Consider the following 25,510-nt stretch of genomic DNA (forward strand, 5'->3'; position numbering starts at 1 on the left):
TTCCTTTCTTAAGAAAAAGATTTGTTTCTCACCGCTTAACTATGAAGCACAGACGCGGCACCAGAGGTGTCGCACCCGCGTCGAACGCGGCGCGACGCGACGACACACGAGGGACGCTGCTGCCCACGCGTCCGGCTGCGTCGTGTCATGTGGCTTTTTTGTTTTTTTAGCCGACTTGCGCCGATGCGGCTCCGACTCGGGCCGATTCACGCTGAATCAGGCCGACTCAGGCCGTATCAACCGAAACTGCCGATTCGGGCTGATACGGCCGAAATTCAAAAAAAAGAGGCACAGAACGCACCATTTGAGCCAAATATTAAACCCTACTGAAGACCCACTTCACACAAACACAGTAAACTTAGCTCTTTGCCTCTCTCTCATTCCGTCTCACTCATCTCTCACTCTCTCTGTGCTTTGATCTCTACCTCTGTCTCTGCTTGCTGTGACTCCGTGAGACACTCAGCCTGAGTCAGCCATATTACTTGTGGGTTGTATTTAATTTATGAACATCATGTTTTAGTTATTATCTACTATTGCTCTTAAATTTGGTATATGTTTGTATAATGTGAAAAAGTATGCTTAGCAATATACTAAAAATATAAATAAAAATATTTTTAATAATTTTTTAATTGCTGAGTCCCGCAGCACCCGCACTCACCTTTTTCAAAAATTGTTGAATCTCGCACCCGCACCCGAGTCCCAAAACGCACCCATGCTACATAGCCGCTCAATGGTGCACACTGCCTAGTGCCTACGCCATGGCACAATGGCGCAATGCATAGGCCATGGCTTACCAAGATCATGACATGAGTTTTCTATAACTTTAATTCTAAATAAATGAGCAGTGATTTATGTCCACTAAATCTTCACAATACTTTCGCAACAAATTCTCAATTGAATTCATTACCTAAATTAACCGATAACAACCTGCATAGATTTCTCTAAATAAATATATCATTTCTGTTTAGCGTATTATATTTGCACACAGCATCTCCAAACTCTCAAAAAACCTTACCTCATGGCTTCAGAATCAGAAAATCAAATCCAAATCCCAAACCCTTCTCTTTCTCAGCTACAACCACTCCAAGACAGAGTAGCCATCGTGACTGGGTCCGCCCGCGGAATTGGGCAAGCCATCGCACTCCACTTGGGCTCTCTCGGCGCTAAACTTGTTATCAACCACACCTCCTCCAACTCAACCCATGAAGCTGAACTCGTAGCCTCCCAGATCAACAACTCATTATCCTCTTCTCTCAACAACAACAACACCCCACGAGCCATTACGGTCCGTGCCGACGTGTCCGACCCAACCCAGGTCAAGTCCCTCTTCAACAAAGCCGAGGAGGCATTCAACTCCCCTGTTTATATCCTGGTCAATTCTGCTGGAATCAATGATTCTAAGTACCCAACTATTGCTAACACTTCTCTCGAGGATTTTGATAATATCTTCAGGTATTCTTTTCAACTATTTGTTTTTTTTTTTTTGTTTTTTTTGAGAAGTACTTGTTTTTCTTATTAGTAGTGTTAAGGATTTGTCTTTTTAAATTAAGATAACTACAATTTTAGTGAAAATTATTCATATGAAAATATGTCTGGTTTGTATATGTTTCTCTAAATCAGTAGCATCTTTTGTATGCTGAAAGTGTATTTTAGTAGTTTTACACAAGATGACACGAAGACTACAATTGGATATCAAACTTTAGGCATAAGTTAGTGGATACCTAAAAAAAAAAACTACTTGTGTTATTTATTTTGGATGACATTAACACCATTTTTTTCATTTTAAATTCAAATATAGATTTTTTATTAAGTTGTGCGCGACCTGGATCTAATTGGTAGAATAAAATTCAATGAAAATAAGCAATACACTATATTGGGTTGGGTATGGATCCTTAACAAATCTAGAAAGACAATATTTTTCATAACTTTTAAGATAACCTACCAATTGATGTAAAATAAAATAATGTTAGCAGTAATTTAACATGAAAGTGTTTTGTTCTAAAGTCTAATCACAACAAATGATGTTAACACTTGTGAAAAAATATTGTGTTCTTAGCATTATTCTTATCTAAATCATATATGTAGAATAGATACACTGATTATGGATGCAAATTATGTAAATAAATCATGGATGTATACACTGCAGCTCACTAATTTTTGTATTGATCCAAACCCACACAAATGCCTATCAAATATATAGGATTCAATTAAAACGCCAAGTGCTATTGATTTTTTTTTTTTAATCTTATGAAGTCTGCATGCGATTCTTGTAGAGTCAATGCTAGAGGGGCATTCTTGTGCTGTAAAGAAGCAGCAAACCGTATCAAACGTGGTGGTGGGGGTCGAATTATACTATTATCATCATCTTTGGTGGGTGCATTAAAGCCAGGAGCCGCGGCATACACAGCATCAAAGGCTGCAGTGGAGACCATGACCAAGATACTAGCAAAGGAGCTCAAAGGGACTAGAATTACTGCCAATTGTGTGGCACCGGGGCCAATTGCCACTGAGCTCTTTTTTACCGGGAAGACTGAGGAACAGGTGAAGAGGGTTATTGAAGAATGCCCATTAAATAGGCTCGGTGAGACTAAGGATGTGGCACCTCTTGTCGGGTTTTTGGCTACTGATGCCAGTGACTGGGTTAATGGCCAAGTTATTCGTGTTAATGGTGGCTATGTTTAACGTAAAATATTTAGCTGCAATTGTAAGCTATGTTCTTAAGAAGATGGGTCATGGGTTTGGTCCCTTAGCATGTTCATTATCTTAGTTTGATGACAATGGAATTTCTCTTTGTTGCCTGTTAGTATAATAGATTTAAGAAGAGCAATAATGAAACTATTAATTTTATTTCACTGCGTTTGTAGAACAAATGGTCATCGAGGCCAGATTGTAAATATCATTACATATCTCTTTATGGGTTTTGTGTATTTCATTTTGCTTTTAATATACAATTTTGGAATTACTCCTAGATGATACACAATTCACTGGCCAATTATTTTGGCAAGCGGATTGAATATACACAATGCTGAAGTGGAGAGTGATTCCAAAATTGCATTGATGTAGTTAAAGCTCTCAAGCAGCGTATTCCCTGGAGACCGCTTAATTTTGCAGATAAAGTTCAAACTCTTGTTGTGCATTTCAGTTTATAAGATGTTAGTTGGATCAATCGTGATTGTACAAAGGCTTCTCATGTTTTGACTAGAGGGGCTCTCAAGAACTCTGTATCTGGTTCTTTTGATAGAGGGGCTCTTAAGAACTCTGTATCTGGTTCTTTTGATGAATGTTTAGCCGAAGTTATTGTAGGGGAGGCTGCTTCTTAGTTATTCTTTCTTTTGTTGCAATAAAACTTTGTTTTTCATTATATATATAAAAAAAAAAGAAAGATACACAAATTCTTGTCTGGCTGTGTTTGGTTGCTGTAAAACGTTTTCCGAAAAATACATATTTTCCGGAAATGCTAATTTCCGGAAAAGGAAAATATTTCTGTGTGTTTGGTTGCATTTCAAAAAATTTTTCGGAAAATATTTTCTGGTGTTTGGAAAAGAAGAAGGAAAACACAAATCCAGAAAAACACAAGCCACAACCCAGAAAAAAATCATCAACGATCGCGATACACAAGCCACAACCCAGAAAAAAATCATCAACGATCGCGAAGGCGAGATCGCGATCAACGTCGCGATCTCGCGACGGCGTGATCTCGCGATCAACAGTTCGCAAGATCGCGCCGTCGATCGTGATCTCGATCCGACGCGATCTCGCAAAGGTGAGATTGCGATCGACGGCGCGATCTCGCGAAGCATCGATTGCGGTCGTCGGACTGGAGCTAGCGAGATCGGCGCGGACTGGAGCTCGGACTGGTCTTCTCCTCTCGCGCGCGCGCTCTCTCTCTCTCTCTCTCTCTCTCTCTTTCCGAAAATCCTTTGAAGTGAAAATGGAAGTGGTAATTGATTTCCGTGGTCAAAGGCCTTTTTTTTCGGTCAACGGATTTCAATTTCCGGAAAATAGAATTTTCCGGACCAACCAAACAGCCTCATTTTCGGAAATGATTTTCACCCAAAACAAACATAGCCTTAGACGACACAAGATAATCGGACAATCACAAATAAATAGCTTGGTCAAAAAATTTAAAAACAAAGTTTAGAACAATATCATAAAGCTAAATAATCATGCAAGAGCGTTGTCCTTATGTTGATTTGTGTGTCAAGAAGTGATTAACTTAGTGCAAACGGATTTATTGACCTATTACCCATATTAACAAATTAACAATTCTGAGTTCCTTCTTAAAAATAAAAAATAAAAAAACATTTCTGAGTTGATTTGGCAGGAGAAGAAGCTAATTTGGGTTGATGTTGAGTTGTTTTGACGGAAAAAACAGCAAATCTAGGTTGATTCAACCAATCATCTTAAGTAGGGGTATTTTAAAGTGTGTATATGTGCGTCTAAAATATTTGGCTAACAGTTGTACAAGTCAACGCCAGAAAGCGAATATATCCTCAAACCACCGCCCAAAGCAGGGGTGGAGCCCGAAATTTTAGTTTGGGGGGCCAAAACTAAATGATCACATTGATTCACAACATCCATGTATCTATGTATGTATGACTAACCCACTCATCACTACACTAATGAATTTTTAAATATCAATTTCAAGATTTGTGTCTCATAATGTCAAATATAAAAACAAATTTGTTAGTTTTGGCATGTGTATGAGATTTTTCAAATAAAATTTGTAGTATCATAAATTGGACTGTAGCTTTATGTTGTAATCTTGTACTAGTTGTGTTTGTCATTAGGGATGGCAATTTTGCCCTACCCCGCTTGACCCGCCCCTCTTCGCTTCATCGCGTACGGGTTTTCACGCTTTGCAAAGGTTGTGGGGCAGGGATGGGGTGAGATTTTAAATCCACACCAAAGGGCAGGACGGGGATGAGTTTAGACTTTTTAGACCCACCCCGTCTCCCTTTGAGATGGATTAAATTGTAAAATTTTCATATCCTAAAATCCTATTATTTAAACAAATATATCATCATCTTATTTTATTTTACTCAATATGGTTTTTTACTTCTTTTTTCTCACTAGCAAGGTTGAAAATACGATACCAATTTTTTTCTTTATTAGAAACTGTAAAGTTGTAATTTACAACTATGTTTTATGTTGGCTTTATTCTATGACAAAAAGCATTGTAATTGCTTTAATTTTGTTCATTGTATTTTGTGGGATTTTATTGTATTGTGTTTAGTATTAAGTTGGTGAAAATTCAAGCTTAAATGAAGAATTAGTGGATTTCGCGAGAAGCTCGTGAGAAGCTAATCCGCGAAAGAGTCACGTGAGGAGCACATGATTGGAAGCTAAAGAGTCGTGCCAGGCTGTCAGTTTCATGAGTGTCTCGCGGGTAAGGCCTTCTCGCGAGGTAGTCGCGAAACATTCTGCCTGGAGGATTTTTAAGTGTGACTTTCTTACCTTTCACCCATACTATATATACATTCATTACCCACAAAAGTAAAGGAAGCCATTCAGAGAGAAAAACCCTAGATAGGTTTTGTTCAACACATACACTCATCTTTTAGAGAGAGAGCTACTCATCCTTAGTGAGAAATCATTGTAGCCTTTTCTCCATCCCTCTCCCATTGTCATACCTTGAGAGGAGATTTGTACCTAAACACAACCCAGACCTATTTAGAATGTAGAGAGTGTTTTGGAGCTTGGGAAGCTTTGGGGAATTGCCAAAAGAAGCCGGTGAGGCTTGGCAGATGCGATCGAGCGTATTACGGGATTTGGAAAGCTAGACAAGACACGGTTCCAAGAAGTCTTGTTGGAGTAGGAGCTTGGAGGGCTTAAGTACATCGGGTAGATTAGGCTTGGAGGGTCTTTGGTTTCCTTTTCAATAACACATCGGCGTGTTATCTTGTGTTTGCATTCTCTCTTCCCTTACTCTTGTGCTTTACTTTTAATGTTTGTTTATCCGCTCGCATTTACTCTATTCCGCACTTAGTATTAAGTTAGAGTAAAATCAATTGAGCCGTAACTTTAATTTGGGGGTCTAAATAATTCTTGTGTTTTCACACATTTTTGAACATTCAGAAACAAATTTATATACTATTGAATCATTAATTCCATTCAATGTGTTTATAGATTTTATCACGAAAATAATAATATGTTTTCTAATTTGTAGTTCTTTGTGGCTGTGCGGCTGTGCAGATTTCTTTCCATATTTCATTGTAGTTCTTTTGAAATACAAATTGTGATTCTTTTCAGATCTCATTTTCGTAATCTAATGGGCAAACTTTTGTTGGTCTCTGACACTATACTGATAGACATGTAACCTAAGGGACATGATTCTAAAAATAAAGATGAAAAAGTACATAACATATCTCCAATACAATTGAGTTTCTGAAACCACCTTTTCACCGGTTCTAAGTTCTAACTTCTAAGAACCATAGCCAAAAAATTATCTTATATGCCCTTTATTCAATCAAACCCAATTTACTAGTTTATTTATGCAATGATTTATGTTGCTACATTATTTATTATATTTATCAATTGTTTAACTGAATTTATTTTACCTTTTTTTAGGCTCTTCATCTACTGTAGATGGAACTGAAGGTACATTCCAAAACACCCTGGATGATTATGATAATGAAGAAAAAAGTGGTGTCACAATGATGGAAGAAAGTTGACATTATTTTTGAAGAATTAGGTAGTTTTTATTTTGTAATGTATTAGGAGTTTGGATTATTTTGTTATATTTCATACTATGAGATTTGTTGTTTTTGTTGTGATATTTTCTTGTTAAACACTTCGATAATATTATCTAGTTTTTGCAAAAAAACTAGTTTGATTTGATGGGAGAAATTTATTTGTAATTTCAAGTAATTTTTATTAATAAAATAGGTTTTTTTTAATAAAAAAATGTAATAATTGGAGGGCAAAAAAACAAAAATTAGAGTTTTACGAAATGGGGCGGGAATGGAGTAAGAAAATTTTTCTTGTCATGCGGGGCAGGGTGGGGGTGAAGACCCTATCTTTTTGCCCTGCCCCGCCCCATTGCCACCCCTATTTGTCATGCCTAGTCCAACTTGTATTAGTTCTTTGATTAGAAGCTAATATAAAATTTTAAGAGACAATAGATAGAAAGACTAAGTGTGCATTTGGGACAAGCTGAAAGTTTTAGTTTATTTGCAATTTTAGTTTATTTTTGATACTATTTATGGGTCTCACTGCACTTTTTGATACTATTCATGAGTCCCGCTGTACTATTCAGCTAACTTTTATTTTTATCTACAACACTTTTAGTAAAAAAATTTTAGTTTCAATTAAATAAACTGTTCTCAAACGAACACAAAAAAGATTCAAGTAATAAAGACATTGGAAAGAATATGGATAGGAGTCATGAGGGGGCTAATTAATTAGCGAAAATAGCCAAATAGCACATTTTTGCAAATTATGTTGCAATCTACTATTGTTTCGAAAATATGTAGGGATCTACCACTTTTTGAGTACTCGGGTGTGGTGAAATCGAGTTTTCCATAGTACTCGAGTACCATGGAAAATTTTTGAAAATGTTTTTTGGTACTTGAGTTCCATGAACTAGAGTACCATTAAAAATTTTTCAAAATTTTTCTGATTACATTTTTTCAAAGAACTTGAGTTTTTGGAACTCAAGTTTCAAAAAAAATAGTATAGTTCCCTACGTATTTCCAAAACAGTGATATATTACTAATTTTTTCGAAAAATAGTGACAGTGGACCATTTTTGCCCCAATCAATTGCCTTGGAAGGGCCAACTATTCCAAAAAAAATAAAATCGTAATTTTTACCTACAAGGCTACTACAGAAAAATTTTACACATTTTTGCTCCGCCCCTGGCCCCAAGTACCGTCAACATCTCATTCAATGATTCAAGCAATGCGAAACCGATCAGATGGTTGGATGTGTATCAGTTATGTTCAGCCCTAATTTTAAAGGTTGTAGGATATTTCAATAATATTTTTTTGAAGCTTTTTAGGTATTTTTTGAATTTTATGTTTTACTCAATTTGGACTTTATTTAAAGGAGAGGGCGAACATGTCAATTCACAAGAGCGGAGAAGATATTCGGAGTTGGGTTGAAACGAATATGTGAAAATATGTGGCGACGGTTTTTTCTGTGGACCGTCTGTTCTTTCACTCTTATGTTTGGTTTGTTTGTTTTTTTTTTTTTTTTTCCTCTTCAAACTTAACACAGCTTCTCCTTCTTCTTCTTGATATCTTTGTGCCTCTTCAAATTGTGCAACATTGTAACTCAAACTTGGGAACTAGTATCAAAGAAAGACAAAATAGTCGTTTACCATTTATCACTCTCTTTCTTTACTAAAACAAAAATAGTAGTTTTTTGTAGATAAGATGGCACAGTTCATAACACAGGGACGCTTGAAGCTGCTCTTCAGCAATGGTGAGGGAGTGTCATTTGGCTTGGAACCCAAAGACCCATTTCACTATAATAAGCTCAGATCAGTCCAAACCCACTTGCGCAGGCTCAGGTTTCTTGGCTTTACAACAACTAGATTTTTCTTTTCTTCTTCTTCTTACGTGAATAACAAGTCCAGTAGCACTTTCAATTTGGAGGCGTGCCTTAGAGTTAGTGATAGTGAGGGTGTTTATGATGATGATGATGACAATGATTTTGATCATAATGATGAGCTTGAGAGGGATGATTTGTCTTGTTTCAGAGGGCTAGTCTTGGATATCTCCTACAGGTCTCTTTCTTCTCTTCTTGTGACCCACTTGCTTACTGTATTCTATTTTTATAATTTTTTGTCATTATAAGTAGCATTTGTTTAGTAGAATTAAATATTTGCATTTGGGTTGTTGCTTGTTACAGTAAAATTTTAGTAATTTGTTTGGCTTTGACTGAATTAGATGTTTGGCTTTAGAAATTGACTTTCATGTTAACTATTTGTACTAAGAATATTTAGTCTTTAAGTAGGCCTTGAACTTTTGCATTAAATTAAATGGGTGGAGTCATTATTACTTTCAAATGAAAGCAGGATTGACGATCAAGTAATGTTAGTACCATGAGTTGTAAGTATAGTTTTGTTTCCATGGCAGTCACTTTAAAAGACAATGGTGTGAATGTAAGTCAGATGTTATGGATAAACTACGTAAACTGCATTCAGTATAGATTAGATATGAACTAATCTTATTTCTTCAAAACTTAATAAAAATTATGTCTTTAGAGTAATTTATAAATGTTGATGCATTGTACAAATATGAAGAATTGGCCGCTATTAGCCATAGTTACAGAAAGTTCTCATGAGGCAATCATCCCTGAGAAACCCTAATTGTTAGTTTTAGATAAATAAGAGATATAGATGGAAAATATTGGACAAACACCATTCAAAAGAATGTAAGATCTTGTCAGCATAGTTCCTTGAAGAACAGAAGATGAGGCACACTCATTGATTTATTTATTTTGCAGATTAGCCAAAGTAAGAATGTAATGTACTAATTTATACCACAAACTGAGGCACCTCTTGACAAGATGGTTCCTAGTGACAAACTACTATTCTACCAAAGAAATCACTACAGGCATAGAGCCAAAATATGGTGCATTATGCATTAAACACCACATCCTAACTAATATACACATAATTAAACACATTACTAACATAAAATATCCCTTAATAAAATATGCACACACAACTCAACACAGCTAAGCCTCTGACCCAATTAAGTCCAGGTTGGCTATGGATCCTCTGTCAACTAATTGGGATCAGCCACTTATATTTTCTTCCTCCATTTTATCATATTTGAAATCATACTTTCTGTTGCCTTTCTGTTTAACCTATCGGTTTTAACTACTTCTACCTTTGTTTTCCAGGCCTTCCTCTACTTCTTTTTACACCATCAATCCTTTTTGTCCATTGATCACCCAAACCATGAACTATTTCACTGCATCCAAACAAGATTATCATGCCAAATATGAAAGTGATTTTGACATCGTGTCCACAATACCCAGCTTTGATCTATCTGTAAATTATAATACTTAAAAGAGCATTCTAATCCAAGATATTTTGGTTCATATTTTTTAAAGAAATGGCTTCCACAACCACTATCTTTGTAACAAGATAAAGATTCCCAAACTGATCCACATTGTTACATAATCTGGCTTGGCATATTTCTTTTTACTGGATGTTTCTCTACTATAAATTCTAGCAAAATCAACAAGATGGGAAGGGGGGGTGGGGGGAACTGTCAACAACTGAATGGTGATAATGGCAAGAGATGGTGCTTGGGGAAAAGGAGGGTAGAGGGAGGATATTCAGGTTGTTATGAGTAATATTGTTTAAATTTTAAAGGTAATTGGGTCATATCGTATAGTTGGGTAAATCTATAAATACTACATGTGTATTAAGGTTTAGTAACTTTTAACCCTAAGGAGAGAATTAATATTCCAACAAACAAAAATATGTTTAAAAAAAAAGATTGATCAACAGCATGAATCATGAAAAATGTTTGGCCATAGTTTTTTCTTCAACACATCAATGAACAGTGTAATTATAGTAAGATGGTTCAAAGTTATTCCTACTTTGACAATATTGGAATAATGATCTGCTAACATCCCCCCCCCCCCCCCCCAAAAAAAAAAAAGGGAGGCTATAATTTGAAATTGTATTTTTTGACAAAAAAATTGTATTGAAGAGGTCAACTATTGGTGCCATACACATTTTGCAAATGCTTCATTTTGCCAGCAGATCAAATATAGCAGGCAATTTAAGTAAACTTATATGGCTTTGTTCAATGGATATATATATGTACCTGTCTTCTTGATTGACACTTTTATGATCGCCAAGAAGTTGAAGTCATTTACTGAACCTAACAAAAAGCTTTTTTGGCTTCCTTCATATGGGCTTAGGTTGTTGTCAACTCTTTTGTGTAAGGTATGTTCATATATATATAAATTTGTTGTCAACTCTTTTGTGTAAGGTATGTTCATATATATATATTTACCTAGAATGGTCTGAAATCTTAACCCAGCTGCCTATAACCTCATTAACTTCTTTCAGTAGTTTAATTTATCTCTGCCCAAGATTTCTATATCTGGAGATTGTTGAAACATTTGCATTTGGTTAGCTCTATGCTGTTTTCTTCCAATTGTAAGTTCTCATGAATGGAGCGATGCAGAAAGGGAAGAACCCTGAAAGTTTATAGTTTTGAGTTAATTTTCTGCTGTTAGGCTACGATTCTGTAAGCCTTCCTTTTTGGTGCTCGAGTGATTGAGTGAATTCTTGTTTTACTCTTTCCCTTTACAATTTTAGGGCTTTTGTGGTTGTTTGCTTATGGTTCTGATCACTATTGTCCTGCACCAGGCCAGTCAATGTTGTCTGCTGGAAGCGTGCTATTTGTTTGGAGTTTATGGAGAAGGTTAGATTGCTGTGGTCACTAATTTATGTTTGATTTTTGGACATTAGCAAAGTATACTTGCTAGTATTGTCATTCAAGCTCTTTATGAAGTTACTTATTTTTCATTGAAACTGTTCTTAAATGATGAGGAACTAGACTATCATTCAAATGAGAACTTTTTGCATCAGTAAACAGCATGTTTACAAGAAATAATGCAAAGCATTCATTTGTGCTATGCTGTGAGGTCAGTGTGTCACCTAATTTTTTTTTACAGCTTTGCCTCGATGATCACCACATAATTGTATTTTCTCCATACTCAATGGTCCTGTCTAATTTTTCATTGGAAGTTAGAATGTAACCTGCTTCTTCTTCTTCTCCCTGTCTGTATGTACACACACTTGCAGAAGAAGAAATTTATTTTCTTTTGGTAAATTCACACTTGCAAACATATACATATGAGATAAGCCCATTTCAATCTCTCATTGCTAAATGTCTAAACCTTGTCTACATCCAGGCAGATGTACTAGAATATTATGATCAGACGGTAAATTCCCCGAGTGGATCCTTCTACATACCTGCTGTCTTGAGGGTATGCAATCAAAGTGTACTTTTGGATTATTAATTCGTTTTGCTTTTTTCCATCAGATTATAGTACTTCTTTTGGTTCTTTGTAAACATTTTATTTTAATTTTTTCAAGTTTTCCCACTTCTTTCTTTGAACTTTTATCTTAACTTGTGTCCTCTAGTGCGCTTGAACTGATGATAGCCTTCTCTGCTTCCAGGTTCCCCATTTACTGCAGGTTGTAAAGAGGAGAAGAATCAAGAACCATCTTAGTCGTAAAAACATACTATATCGGGACAATTACACCTGTCAGTGAGTGATTTGCTTATGAAGCCAATTGCTCAATTTAAATGGTTTTTTATTGTTTTTTTTTTTTTTTAATTTATAATTTATAATTTTTATATAAGTTAGCTTCAACCCCAGGGGGAATGGGAAAACAAGTTTAATTCAGTATGTAAACCAGGATTTGAAGAACAAAATAATTTTATGTGCTAATCTGGTTGTTATAGTTATTAGGTTTTTTCTAGAGGTTTATAAATATAGTTGGAGTTTGGAAATCTATATATTAGCCTCAAGCATATTTCTTAGATAGACTCTATTGGAGTAGGGTTATTTCTCTTCTTACTCATGGGTTCTCTGTGATAATCTATTCTTTGTGCTGTAAGATCCCTCCCCTTTTGTGACGAAAATTCTGCTTCAGAATAATCAATGCTAGTGTCTATTATTTACTGGAAATTACAGAAGCACAATTTATCCGGTTTCTTACTTATATTTAGAATACAGATTGACCTTAAATTCAAACTTGGTGCTGCATCATAACCTCTTTTGGGCTTTGCTGTTTTCTCTGCCTTGAATTTTTTTCCTCCTGTTCCAATAAAGTTGTAATGCATGATTATTTTCAGCCTTGCAGTCTGATGGTATGTGTTTCCAAATAAGATGTTTCCTCATGTAACTTTTACATCAAGTGACATCTCCTCCCTCAACAGGTATTGTTCTTCACAGGAAAATTTAACCATTGACCATGTTTTGCCAGCTGCACGAGGGGGAGAGTGGAAATGGGAAAATTTGGTAAGACAATCTATTGGAAATATTTTTAACTAAACATCAGTTTAACTGCTATCTTTTGACATGGCCTTTAAAAAATTGTAGGAACAAATATGGCACTGGAAATAACGTTAGAAAAGAAATTACTGATAGAAAATGTATAATGGAACTACATTTCACTGCCATGAAAACATCATTTTTGGAGGGGTTCGCTTCCCTATAATTTCTGGATGTTGGAGATACAGAAAACTAGATATGAAAGAAGAGAGTATTTAGTAACTATGGTTTTAACAGCAAACTATTCACTTCCTAAAATCTAACTTTACAGTGTGTGGTGTGGCTCTTTTTAATACTAGGTGGTTGCTTGTGCAAAATGCAACTCAAAGAAAGGTCAATTAACTGTAGAGGAAGCAAATATGAAGCTAATTAAGGTTCCAAAGGTACCAATCCTTCACCATGTTATTTTTCTTATGGTAATTAACTACAAAATTTCTTGTTTGTTGAAAATCATTTCATATGAAAGGACCTTATGTGAGTCTGGCTACAATTAGTGTTACCACTAGGTTCCTAACAATTAGCCACAGGTCTGCTGTTATTTTTATTTTAATGTATTTCACTTCCTTTCTGTCTCCCCCTCCCCTTTTTTCTTGATTGGGGGAAGGGGGAGGTTAAGCTGTGATATGCCTCTTTCTATGGGGTGTTTACTTTATTTCTCACAGTAACAAGACTCATACCTTGGATATTTCAGGCGCCAAAAGACTATGACATACTTGCCATACCACTAACAACTGCAGCATTAAAGATGCTGAAAACGAGAAAGGGTACACCTGAAGAATGGCGTCAATATCTGTCAAAGCTGTCTTAGGAGTCATGAGGTTATCTGTGCTGGCAATTGTATATTCTTGTGCTTTGTATACGTTTAACCTGTTCTCATTCTTGATGCTCAAGTCACCTAAATGAACCTCAAATTTTCATGTATTCCATTGTGGTGCTTAGCATGTAATTTACTCAGAAATTGTATAAAAAAAAATATATTTGTGCATAAATTGTCTAACGTAGTATTTTTTATATTTCTCTTGGCATTTTATTTTCTCATGTTTTGATCTCAGATACTGATTTTACACTTTTTTTTAATAAATGGAAGTTGTATTACAAGTATGATCTTTAGAACTAGTTTCACCTTTTCTTCTTTCTGTTGACTTTTGTTGATGCATCATATAGAATTAGGTACTGAGTCTTATGTGGAGCTCACTCAAAATGATATAATCCTTTTTTTATTCTGCAATTCACCTTTTTGTCCCTATAGGCACTTTTTAGCTCCAAATGCGATTTCATTTGGGGCATTATAATTAAGTAAATCAAGTTTGGTGAGAGGATCTGTCCACTATTGAGCATAGATGAATAACTCATTTATGCCAGGACTGGGGCTACTTTCATTTTTATACCTTGCTTCAAGTTGTTAGACTTTTAACTGTTTGATTATATTCCATGCAGTCTATCTATATAGAATGCCTGACCTTATGGATGGCAATGCTCAGTATTCTCGCTTAGAAGGCAATTGCTATGTTCTACTGGATAAAGTGTATTGAATGATTGATAATATGCATAAATTAGTCTTACTTTTTTCTTTTTTCTTTTTTTGGAGGGGGTTGATACTTTTTAAACTATGTAAACAAACAGGCTAACATTAATTACCATTTTAGTTAGGCGTGAAGTAAGTGACTTTTGTCAATCAAAATCAGTGAGACCTTTTTTTTTTGTTTGGATGAGAAAATAAACTTCATTGAAACTGAAATTGGAGTACAACAAAGCAAAAACAAGGATTAACAACACTCTATGAGCAGTCAGATTGGATGATGTGCTGAACCATCCATGGAACACACCCTTTCCACACTTGGTTTGTTCCATTACATTTTGCATATTGAGCAAGGGCATGCGCTGCTTTGTTGTATTCCCTTTTTAGGTGACAAACCTTCCAACTACAAAAAGACTCAAGGAGAGAAATAATTCCTTGGTACAAATGGCCTGAGCTGCCATTTGTTTCCTTCACTTGGAAATCTTGGATAACTGTGAGGGCATTTGATTCAAAGATAACCTGAGTGAGCTCCATTACTTTGGCTAAAAGGATTCCATTCTCAAGAGCAATGATTTTTTTTTTCCAAGCTAGAGTATTGGCCTAGCAAGAGCTTACAAAGAGCTGTAATGGCCTCACCTTTGTTGTTCCTTATAATTACTCCAACAATAGACAATCCGCCATCTCCAGATACAGCTCCATCTACATTAACCTTGCACATACCTGATGGTGGAGCTTCCCATCTGCCTACATTCGAGGTCTGGTTCTGATTACACAATGCAGTAGCCTTTCTATAATCATATCTGGTTGTAGCAGCATAGAACCAGACTTGGTCATGCGAATGGCTGGCATCCTCAAACACCTTTTGGTTTCTATTATACCATATAGACCAAGATGTTACAAAGAGAGTTTCAAGGTCTTGAGTAGCTCTAGTATTCAACATTTGTAGAGCAAAGTCTGTGAAATCAACCTATCTTACCCTCAAGTTATCAAACATCCTTCCCATTTGTCCCAAACTTGTTTAGCAAAGTCATAATGGAGGAGGGTATGGGATATGGATTCAGGTTCTTGCTCACACATTGGGCACATGTGACTAATATTCACCCCTCTTTGACTAAGATTCAACCTGGTTGGGAAGCCATTCATGCAAGCTCGCCAAGCAAAGATTTAGATTTTTGCTAGGATCTTTAAATGCCACATTTTTCTCCATAAGGGGGTCCTTAGTGAGACCTTAGCTCCTATTCTTTGGACCTGCTAAATTTATTGTGTCAGCTAGCTCCACTTCACCTTTTACTTCCTTGATCCCCCAAAGTCAATGGAGCATTTCTATATTTGTGATCTATCCACAGTACAGTCAATATACTCGGCAGTCATCTAACTTGCTGAGTGTGCATTGATCATAGGAACACCCATGGAAGCACGTGCAAGCTCCATCCACATATCTAAGTTCATGTATGTACCTTGAACCCTTTCAGTGCTTAAGATTGAAGGTTTGTGTGAGGACCAGATAGCTAGAAGGTACTGTTAAAACTATATATATTGGGCCTATGGCCCAATCCGAGGATATTTGCTTGTCTGAGGATGGTCAAATAATGTTACTATGGGAATGGTAGAAAAGGAAGAGACAAGGATTGTACATGATAATCCAAATGATGTCCGAGGAGAAAAGTCATATCGGAAATGTGGATCCAAGATCAGTAGGAATGTCCTATCGTCCCAAACATCTTTCCAGTTTGCCTCACGGTTAGAAGTCAGACATTGGATAGGAAAGGAGTAGAGGAAGGCAACAAATATCTTCAAAAATTGCTACCTTCACATTAAATGCATCCTAGCTAACTCTTTGGTCGTATTAATGTGGAGGTGATACCTGAACAATGTTGAAGCAGCCTTACAGCTGCTAGTTGAAGGTTCTGGGAAGTGTTGGATGGGACAAGAAGAAGATCCTGGAATCTAATCTGCACGTGTATGGTAGGGATGATGCCAAAAATTATAATATATAGCATGGAAAGGTGGCCAAGAAAAAAAAAAAAGAAATCACTGTAACGAACCTTTTAGCTCTTGTAACCTTGATCGTCAACTAGACATTATAACATAGTTCCTCGGATTGTGCCGAGGACAAATTTTTCTTACCTTACTTGTGTTTGATTTTCTTAAATAAACAACTGTTACTGTCTTTCTTACTCACTAGAACTAGTTCTTTCATCCACGCTCTACAAATTCATTGTTTGGGTTCATTAGGCTAAAACCCAATCTTATATTGGGTCAAATCCATATTCAGTCCTTACAATTTGTAACTAAAGCTTTGAGGATGGCCCCTTAGTCACATCAAGGTGTTGAGGACCAAAATTTCACAAGAAAGCCCATTCCATGAAAAGTAAAGAAAGACCATGGGTCTTAATAAAAGAAGGTCTAATTCATGAAGCTAAGAAGGACCATGAAAGCCCAAAGTCCCAAAAAGAAGGAAAAAGAAAGGTATAATAATAACAAAGAAAAAAAGAAGAGGATCTTAGGCAGGCAAGAGGAAGGATCCCGGTTAGGCCAGAGGACATGTAGTGAGGATCTTGGTCAGACCAGAGGACATGCAGCAAGAAGAATCAACATCAAGGCCTTATGTATGTTCAGATTTCCAGCAAAAATGCCATTAAAAATCCAGCAAAATCCAATGAAAGAACTGGGCTGGGATACCCAGAGGCTTGGGATCCTCAGGACGTGCAGTACAGCTTAAGTGGGATTGAGACAGCTCAAAAGGGGTACCACAAAATATAAGAAACGAAGAACAGATATGTCCTTCTCAAGCACCCAGTGGTGCAGCAAAGAACCAGAAAGCTTGGAGAGTGACAATTCATGAACAAAAGGCTGGTACCTCGGGGAATCCAAAATGAAGAACTATAAGGGGAAGTGGCTGGGAAAATCTTCAACCCAGCAGGAATGGATTCCACTTACTTGAGAAAAATGACAACAAGGAAGGACAGCCAAAAGCTGAGTCTAAAAAGTAAGAAGCCTTGAAGGAAGAGAGATTGAAGGTCAGCTCTCCAAGGATGCCTCATAATGGAAAGTCAGCAAGTGACTTTTAGAGAAACAGCACTAAAAGAAGAAAATTATGAGAAACAGGGAAAGAACCAGCCATCAGAATGGTTGACATAACAGCGACTCTGGTACCCAAGGAGCCAAGGGGGGGAGAATCAGTGGTATTCGAACCCTAGAATGACACTATAAAAGGGGGAAAGCAGCCAACATTAAGGGGCATTATTTAGTAGGAGGAAATCATAACAGAATCATTGAGAAAACAAGGTCTAAAACTCAAAGAAAGTAGAAAACAACGCTCGGTATCACAGAACAGCCACTATAGAACGTACTTGGATTCAAAGGGATTCAAACTTTGCAAGTCTTAAAGGCTTAGATAGCCATCTAAGTTTGTAATTTTTGAGCTTATTTAGATCTTGTAACATATCTTAGTGAGCACATTGTAATTCACAATTAAGAAAAATAATGAAATATCTCATATTGATTTGAGGATCTGTCACTATTATTTCGCGTATTTCTTTATTACATTGTCTTCCTTTACTGTTTCTTGCTGCTCAATACATATATTCTTGCTTGCTAGTTTTCCTTTTACTTAGCCAAAAGCTGAGTCTTTTTATTGGGGTCCTCACTTCAACTTGGACCTTGGACACACTTAGCCTCCAAAGAAACATATGCCAAAACATACACACATCATATATCACTCTCTCCCACAAAAATCATTCTCACCTAAATATTTTGGAAGACAATTCCCAAGCAAAGCCACTTGGACTTGAGTTCCAAATCCCACAAGTCTTGTGCAAAAGCACTAAGTCTGTGAGAATTGGGACCAAGACCCTCGTGGCTGAATCATTTTCATGAAATTAATTTACATATATGTATATGTATTAAAATGTATATCCTAATCTAAGAAACTAACAATTATTTGAAGATATGTGTATTGTATAATGTGTTCTTATGTAGGACCTATAGAGGTTGTTGATGACCAAAATTTCACAAGAAAGCTCATTCCATGAAAAGTAAAGAAGGCCCAATTCATGAAGCTAAGAATCAACATCAAGGCCCTATGTATGTTCAGATTTCTAGCAAAAAGGCCATTAAAAATCCAGCAAAATCCAGTGAAAGAATTGAGCTGGGATACCCAGAGGCTGCTAGAGGCTCAGGATCCTTGGGAAGTGCAGCACAGCTAAAGTGGGATTGAAACAGCTCAAAAATGGTACCACAAAATACAAGAAACGAAAAACAGATATGTCTTTTTCAAGCACCCAGTGGTGCAGCAAAGAACCAGAAAGCTTGGAGAGTGACAATTCATGAATAAGGCTGGTACCTCGGGGAACCCAGAATGAAGAATTAAAAGGGGAAGTGGTTGGGAAAACCTTCAACCCAGTAGGAATGGATTCCGCTTACTTAGGAAAAATGACAGCAAGAAGGATAGAAAAAAGCAGAGTCTAAATGGTAAGAAGCCTTGAAAGAAGAGAGGGTGAAGGTCAACTCTCCAAGGATACCTCATAGAAAGTCAGTAACTGGCTTTTAGGAAAATAGGACTAAAAGAGGAAAACTATGAGAAACAGAGAAAGAATCAGCCGTCAGAATGGCTGACATAACAGGGGCTTTGGTACCTAGGGAGCCAAAGGGGGGGAATCAGTAGTACCCCGAACCCTAAATGACACTATAAAAGGGGAAGGCAACCAACATTGAAGGGGAATTCAGTAATAGAAAAATCACAACAGAATCATTGAGAAAACTTTGTCAAAAACTCAAAGAAAGTAGGGAAATATCGCCCGGTATCCTAAAAACAGCCACTATAGAAGATATTTGGATTTAAAGGGATTCAAACTTTGTAAGAGCTGAGTTTTTTTACCGAGACCCTCACTTCAACTTGGGCCTTGGACACACTTAGCCTCCAAAGAAACATATACCAAAACATGCACACATCAGATATCACTCTCTCCCACAAAAATCCTTCTCACCTAACTAACTTGGAAGGCAATGCACAAGCAAAGCCACTTGGACTTGATTTCTAAATCCCACAAGTCTTATGCAAAAGCACTAAGTCTGTGAGAATTGGGGCCAGGATCCTTGTGGCTAAATCATTTTCATGAAATTCATTTACATATATGTATATGTATTAAAATGTATATCCTAATCTATGAAACTAACAATTATTTGAAGATATGTGTATTGTATAGTGTGTTTTTATGTAGGACCTATAGAGGTAAGGGAAAGGACAAAACTCCATTGCATAATGAGCATTGAGAAAGATCGTATAATTCAGAGAATCAGCATTCTGGGTTCTTACAGGCCCAGTACGTCCAAGGTACCATGACAGTACGCCTGGGGTACCACGACAGTATGCCTGGGGTACCAAGTGAAGGAACTCTTTTAAATGTTTACACAATAAAAGATAAGCCTTAAATATTCTATTTCAATCTCCTTCTCACTGTGAATATTATGAATACTTATTTTACTTATTTTTTAAGAGTAAATGGTAATTTTATGACACTTAAACACTTATAATGGTATTTTTTTTATTACTTAGAAGGAATTGCATTTTCGTCTTGAGGAGCTTTATGTGACTTGCACACAACTTGATTTGTAATCAGCCCCATTTAGTTGCAGTGAACCAAGCCCAGTCCACCAAAACAACAAGTAAAGGGTCCAGGATCCTTATTTCTACTTGGGCCTATGTGCTAAGAAAAAAGCACCCACACAGAGGTAAGAGAAAGGACAAAACTCCATTGCATAATACGCATGGAGAAAGATCGTGTAGTTTAGAGAATCAGCATTTTGGGTTCTTACAGGCCTAGTACCCCTAGAAACCACAACAGTATGCCCGGGGTACCAAGTGAAGGAACTTTTTTTAAATATTTATACAATAAAAGATAAGCCTTAAATACTGTATTTCAATCTCTTTCTCATTGTGAATATTATGAATAGTTATTTTACTTGTTTCGTAAGAGTAAATGGTCATTTTATGACACTAAAACACTTATAATGATATTTTATTGCTTAGGAGGAATCGCATTTTGCCTTGAGGAGCTTTATGTGGTTTGCGCACAACTTGGTTCGTAATCAACTCCCATTTAGCTGTGGTGAACCAAGCCTAGTCCACCAAAACAACAAGTAAATGGCCTAGGATCCTTGTTTCTACTTGGGCCTGTGTGCTAAGAAAAAAGCACCCACACACAAGGTTAATTGCTTCTTTTTTTTTTTTTTTTTGAAATAATTCAATAGTTACAATAGAGGAGGGGTGATTTAAATGATAGGACATCTCTATTGAAAATACTAAAAGGTGCCAGTTGAGTTACTAAATTCTAATTTCTTGAAAAGCAAAATTGCTTCATGGTTGTAGCATTTTGCAAGTGGCAATAATAGCACACAAATGCATGCACTCACACACTCACACTTATATATTGAATCTATTTCTTTAGCTTTTAGAGTTTTCATTGAATTATTGATGGCCAATGGATTTTCTTTCTGAAAGTAATTGCCTCTTGAATACAGACTTCTAGTTACTCGGCATAGAACATGGTTGGAATTTTACAAAATTTATCCTACCCCTTTCCTTTTACCCAGTGTTTGGACTTTCAAGGGAAATAGGTGAATGGAAGACCTATTTCTTTTGTTTGGCTTTCTCTTGGGGAGGGGAAAAAATAATGAAGTTGAAATAAATAAGTTGTTTTTTCTTGGGAGTTGGGCCACATTTATGTGTGCCCCCAAATCACACTAAACAGAGGGAAAAGAAGCATGCACTTGTTCTCGAGTTTTCGCCACAATAAAATAACTTTAATACCCTTCATTCACAACCATATGTTTTTTCCCCTTTTCTTTTACACAATTCTAACTGACTTGGATTGTTGTTGTTGGTTTTGAGCCTAGCATACTGTTGAATTAAATGATTAAATTCACTATTTCTATAATTTAAGTTTTTGAAAAATGGTTTTTTTTTTTTTTTTTTTTTTTTTTTTTTTTTTTTTTTTTTTTTTAACAGAAAAAGTTAAGATCATATAAATTAAAAAACATTAGTTTGGAATACACTTTCCAAATCCGAAGGTAGTTCTTCTACCCAAACATCGTAATCTGCAGATGAAATTGCTCTTCTAGCAAGGGCGTGAGCTAACATATTCCCTCACCTTCGCACATGACTAAAACTACAAAATTGAAATTGACGAGCTAGTCGGCGAGTTTCCTCAATTACATTCTTGTACAAAGTGTTACATCTAGTTGAAGCCTTTGTTGAGGTTCAAAAAATCATAACACAAAGCCCAAAGGAATAGCACCTTGGGCCAACTCCATGGAAAGCAAAAAATTGAAAAGGGGTTGAGCTCACAAAAGCAAAGGACGATAGGCCTAAAAGATTTGAAGCCCAAGATCCATGAAGGGGCAGGTTTCAGAGCCCATGAAACAAAGGGAAGAAAGAAAGAAAGGCCTAGCCTGCCAAGATTAGAGGACCAAAAAGAGTCTAGTAGAAAGAACAGGGCCGGGATCCCAGAGACTGCCAAGTGCCCGGGATCCCTGGGACGCACAACACAGCCAAAGTGGGAATGAGACAGCTTGATAGGGGAACCAAAAAGGACAAGAAACGAAGGACAGATATGTCCTTCTTAAACGCTCAGCGATGTAGTAAAAAACCAGAGAGCTTGGAAAGCAATAACTCGTAAACAAAAGACTGGTACTTCAGGGAACCCAAAAAGATGAACCATAAGGGGAAGTAGCTGGGGAAAACCTTCGACTTGGCAGGGAAGGATTCGACTCACTTGGGAAAAATGACAAAAAGGAAGGACAGCTAAAAGCTAGGTTTGAAAAGGTATAGGCTTGGAAAAATTGAAGGAAGAGAGATTGAAGGTTCGCTCTCCAAAGAGCACCTTGGAATGGATAGTCAGCAAGTGGCTTTCAGGAAAACAGGACTAAAAGAGGAAAACTATGAGAAACGGAGAAAGAATCAGCCGTTAGAGTGGCTGGCATAACAGGGGCTCTGGTACCCAGGGAGCCAAAAAGGCTTACTAGTGGTACCTCGAACCCTAAAATGACACTATAAAAAGGGGAAGGCAACCAACATTAAGGAACAATTTTTCAGCAGGAGTGAACCATAACAGAATCATTGAGAAAACTCTATAAAAATTTTAGAGAGAGTAGTAAAAGAAAGAGAAATACTCCCCGGTATCCCAATAGAGCCATTATAGAATATATTCGGATTCAAAGGGATTCAAATTTTGCAAGTCTTGTAGGCTTGAATAGCCATCCAAGTCTGTGATTTTTGAGTTGATTTGGACCTTGTAACATGTCTTAGTGAGCACATTGTAATTCATAATTAAAAAAATAATCAAATATTTTATATTGATTTGAGGATCCCTAACAGTTATTGTGATTTTCCTTATTATATTGATTTCCTTTTGCTACGCTTCTTTGCTGTTCGATACATATATTTTTGCTTGCTAGTGTATACGTGTTGTAGGATCTTTGCTCTGTGCACCGCTTGGTTCGTAAATAGCCCATTTAGTTGTGGTGAACCAAGCCCAGTTCCTTCAAACTACAACAAAAGGGTCCAGGGTCCTTGCTTAAGCTTGGGCCTAGACACTGTCAAAAAGTGACCCTCACATTTTGGCGACTCCACTGGGGACTAGGTAAAAGTAGAGGGAAAAAGCAGTCCTTTCGCGGAGAATGGCTCTAAGGCCAAGGAACAACAAAGGTGCCAATGTGCCACCTGTGGCCTCTGAGCTCGTAGGAGAGAACGAAGTAGCCTCTAGACAGAGGAATGAGGTGCCTCTGGTAGAAGAGGAAGTGGTATCAGGCCAAAGGCGTGCAAGACAAGAGTCAAACCCTGTGGCTCGAATGGCAGAAATGTTGAAGGATTTGTAGCAAGAAATTCGCCTTCTCAAAAAGGGCAGGACACAGGAAATCAGGGACAATGTCCCCCTTGCGGTTAATCAGGACAGAGTCCAACCAGAGGGAGGGTCAGCAATAGGAGGGGTTGGCAACCCTCAGTACCTGACACTGGCAAATGTTAATGCCCTTTTGGAGTAGGAAAGGGAAAAACTCTCGGGGATCCCTAAGCAATTCTCTCGGGATCCCCCATTCCCACCAGAACTCATCGGCAAGCCATATCCAAAAGGATATGAACCCCCGAAATTCCATCCTTTTGATGGGAGGAGTGGGAGTGCTGTGGAACACATGAGTAAATTTATTCATATTATGGGCCCCTACATAGGAGACAGAGAACTATGCCTAAGAGAGTTTGCTAAGTCCCTAGTGGACAAAGCATATACCTGGTACACCACGTTGAGGCCTGGGTCCATTAAGACCTGTGATGAAATGATGGAGAGGTTCTGTGCAAAGTATTAACCCGGTGAAGACAAGGTCACCTTCCAAAGCCTTCAGATGGTAAGGCAAAGGCCTAGAGAGGATCCTGTCCAATTTATCAAGAGATTTGAAGATATTTCTCTAGACTGTTATTGAGACCATGAGGAGAAAGAGCTCGTGGAGACCTGCATATCAAACATGCTCTTTGATGACAGGCTTAACCTCAAAAATTTATGCATCACCCAGTTCCCTGACCTACTACAGAGAACCAGAAGGACAACACAAACAATGAGAACAAAGAGAGTTCTAGTACCCTAGGCCATGACAGCATTGGTTGGAGAGAAAAGGAAGAGACTTGAAGGGAAAGTTTTCGAAGAACCACCAGTGATTCCATGTACTGCAGAGGAATTGAACCATGTCTTGGACAAGTGGATTGGAAATGGAATTGTTAGGCCATTCACCGTGTCTAGGCCACCAATTGAGGAAGAAAGAAAGAATCCTTTGTTCTGTAGGATTCACAACTACGTCAAGCATTCCACCAAGGATTGCTGGATACTTTGCAGGCTCTTTCACAAGAAACTAAGGGAGGGAACCCTGGAACTCACTTAGAAGGAACTTGAAGTGTAAAGGAATCCCCTACCCAACCACAAAGGTAAAGGGGTGGTGGCTGTGGTGATTCACAGGAACCCAGCAGAAGCAGAAGAATCTGAAGGATCTTTTCACCCAAGCACAGTTAGGACTCTTCAAAAGAACCCTAAGTTCAAGTCACTATTCAATCAGTTGGGATTTGGGCTAGAAGCAAGACGGGTGGCCATAGAGTCCCTAATGAGTATAGCAGCAGATTCAGGAATGGAATGTTTTACGGCAGAATCCCATGCTAGTCGAGTTTACTTAGAAACAACCAATGCAATAACCTTCATTGACGAAGACATGGACGTCAAGCATCCAGACCACGGTAGACCTCTTTATCTAATGACCACTATAAATGGTGTCCAAGTCAGAAGAGCACTAGTAGACATAGGGGCATCACTCAACCTCATAGTCCTGAGTACCTTGGAAACCGTGGGCCTAACAGGCAGGAGGATCCTGGGGGCTCTCATGGAGATAACAAGATTTGGAGGATCAGCAGAATTAATAGAGGGATATGTGCAGCTGGCCTTAAGAGTAGGGATAATAGTAGCCCTGACCAGATTTCATGTGATCAATTCGGAGGTTTCCTACCATGTACTATTGGGACGCCCATGGCTCCACAAGCACTACCTTGTCCCATCCACATACCATCAATGTGTTAAAGGGAGATTGAATGGGAGGCCCATAAGGATCCCTGCCAACCATAACCCTTTCTGCCAAGGATAGGTAAACTTAGTGGAAACAATGCTCTACGATGAGTTAGAACCGGATGATGAGAGCCCCAAGTCGGAGACCCCAAGAGCACCTATCTTAGAAGAAGAAGAAGAAGGAAGGGGTACCTGTGACCTTAGAAACCTCTTGGAGATAAAAAGGTAAAAGAGGGAGCCCAACACCTCAAGATCCCGAGAATGTGTAGTAGTACGAGAACCCGAAGGAACGTTAATTTATCGATTATGTTTATTTTTAGACCCCTTAAAACACAACCAGATTAACTTAGTTATTT

The 25,510-nt window shown here is 37.5% G+C and overlaps 2 protein-coding genes across 3 annotated transcripts; both read left to right on the forward strand.

Moving 5' to 3' along the window:
• Window positions 1-914: 914 nt before the first annotated feature.
• On the forward strand, window positions 915-2,914 carry LOC115952210 (NADPH-dependent aldehyde reductase-like protein, chloroplastic). The gene is made up of 2 exons (XM_031069290.1): window positions 915-1,452; window positions 2,274-2,914. Exons 1-2 carry the CDS (start codon window positions 1,019-1,021, stop codon window positions 2,680-2,682), a joined length of 843 nt encoding a protein of 280 aa, XP_030925150.1. The 5' UTR covers window positions 915-1,018; the 3' UTR covers window positions 2,683-2,914.
• A 5,105-nt stretch (window positions 2,915-8,019) lies between these two features.
• Window positions 8,020-14,051, forward strand: LOC115953497. Of its 2 annotated transcripts, XM_031071183.1 has the most exons (7): window positions 8,041-8,730; window positions 11,344-11,398; window positions 11,892-11,966; window positions 12,160-12,251; window positions 12,926-13,007; window positions 13,340-13,423; window positions 13,732-14,051. In XM_031071183.1, exons 1-7 carry the CDS (start codon window positions 8,378-8,380, stop codon window positions 13,846-13,848), a joined length of 858 nt encoding a protein of 285 aa, XP_030927043.1. In that variant the 5' UTR covers window positions 8,041-8,377; the 3' UTR covers window positions 13,849-14,051. The 2 variants fall into 2 exon arrangements, with proteins under 2 accessions (XP_030927044.1, XP_030927043.1); XM_031071184.1 differs by lacking the exon at window positions 13,340-13,423 and having other exon boundaries at window positions 8,020-8,730.
• The last annotated feature ends 11,459 nt before the right edge of the window (window positions 14,052-25,510 follow it).

Source organism: Quercus lobata, chromosome 7 (assembly GCF_001633185.2).
Source record: "Quercus lobata isolate SW786 chromosome 7, ValleyOak3.0 Primary Assembly, whole genome shotgun sequence".
NCBI lineage: Eukaryota > Viridiplantae > Streptophyta > Magnoliopsida > Fagales > Fagaceae > Quercus > Quercus lobata.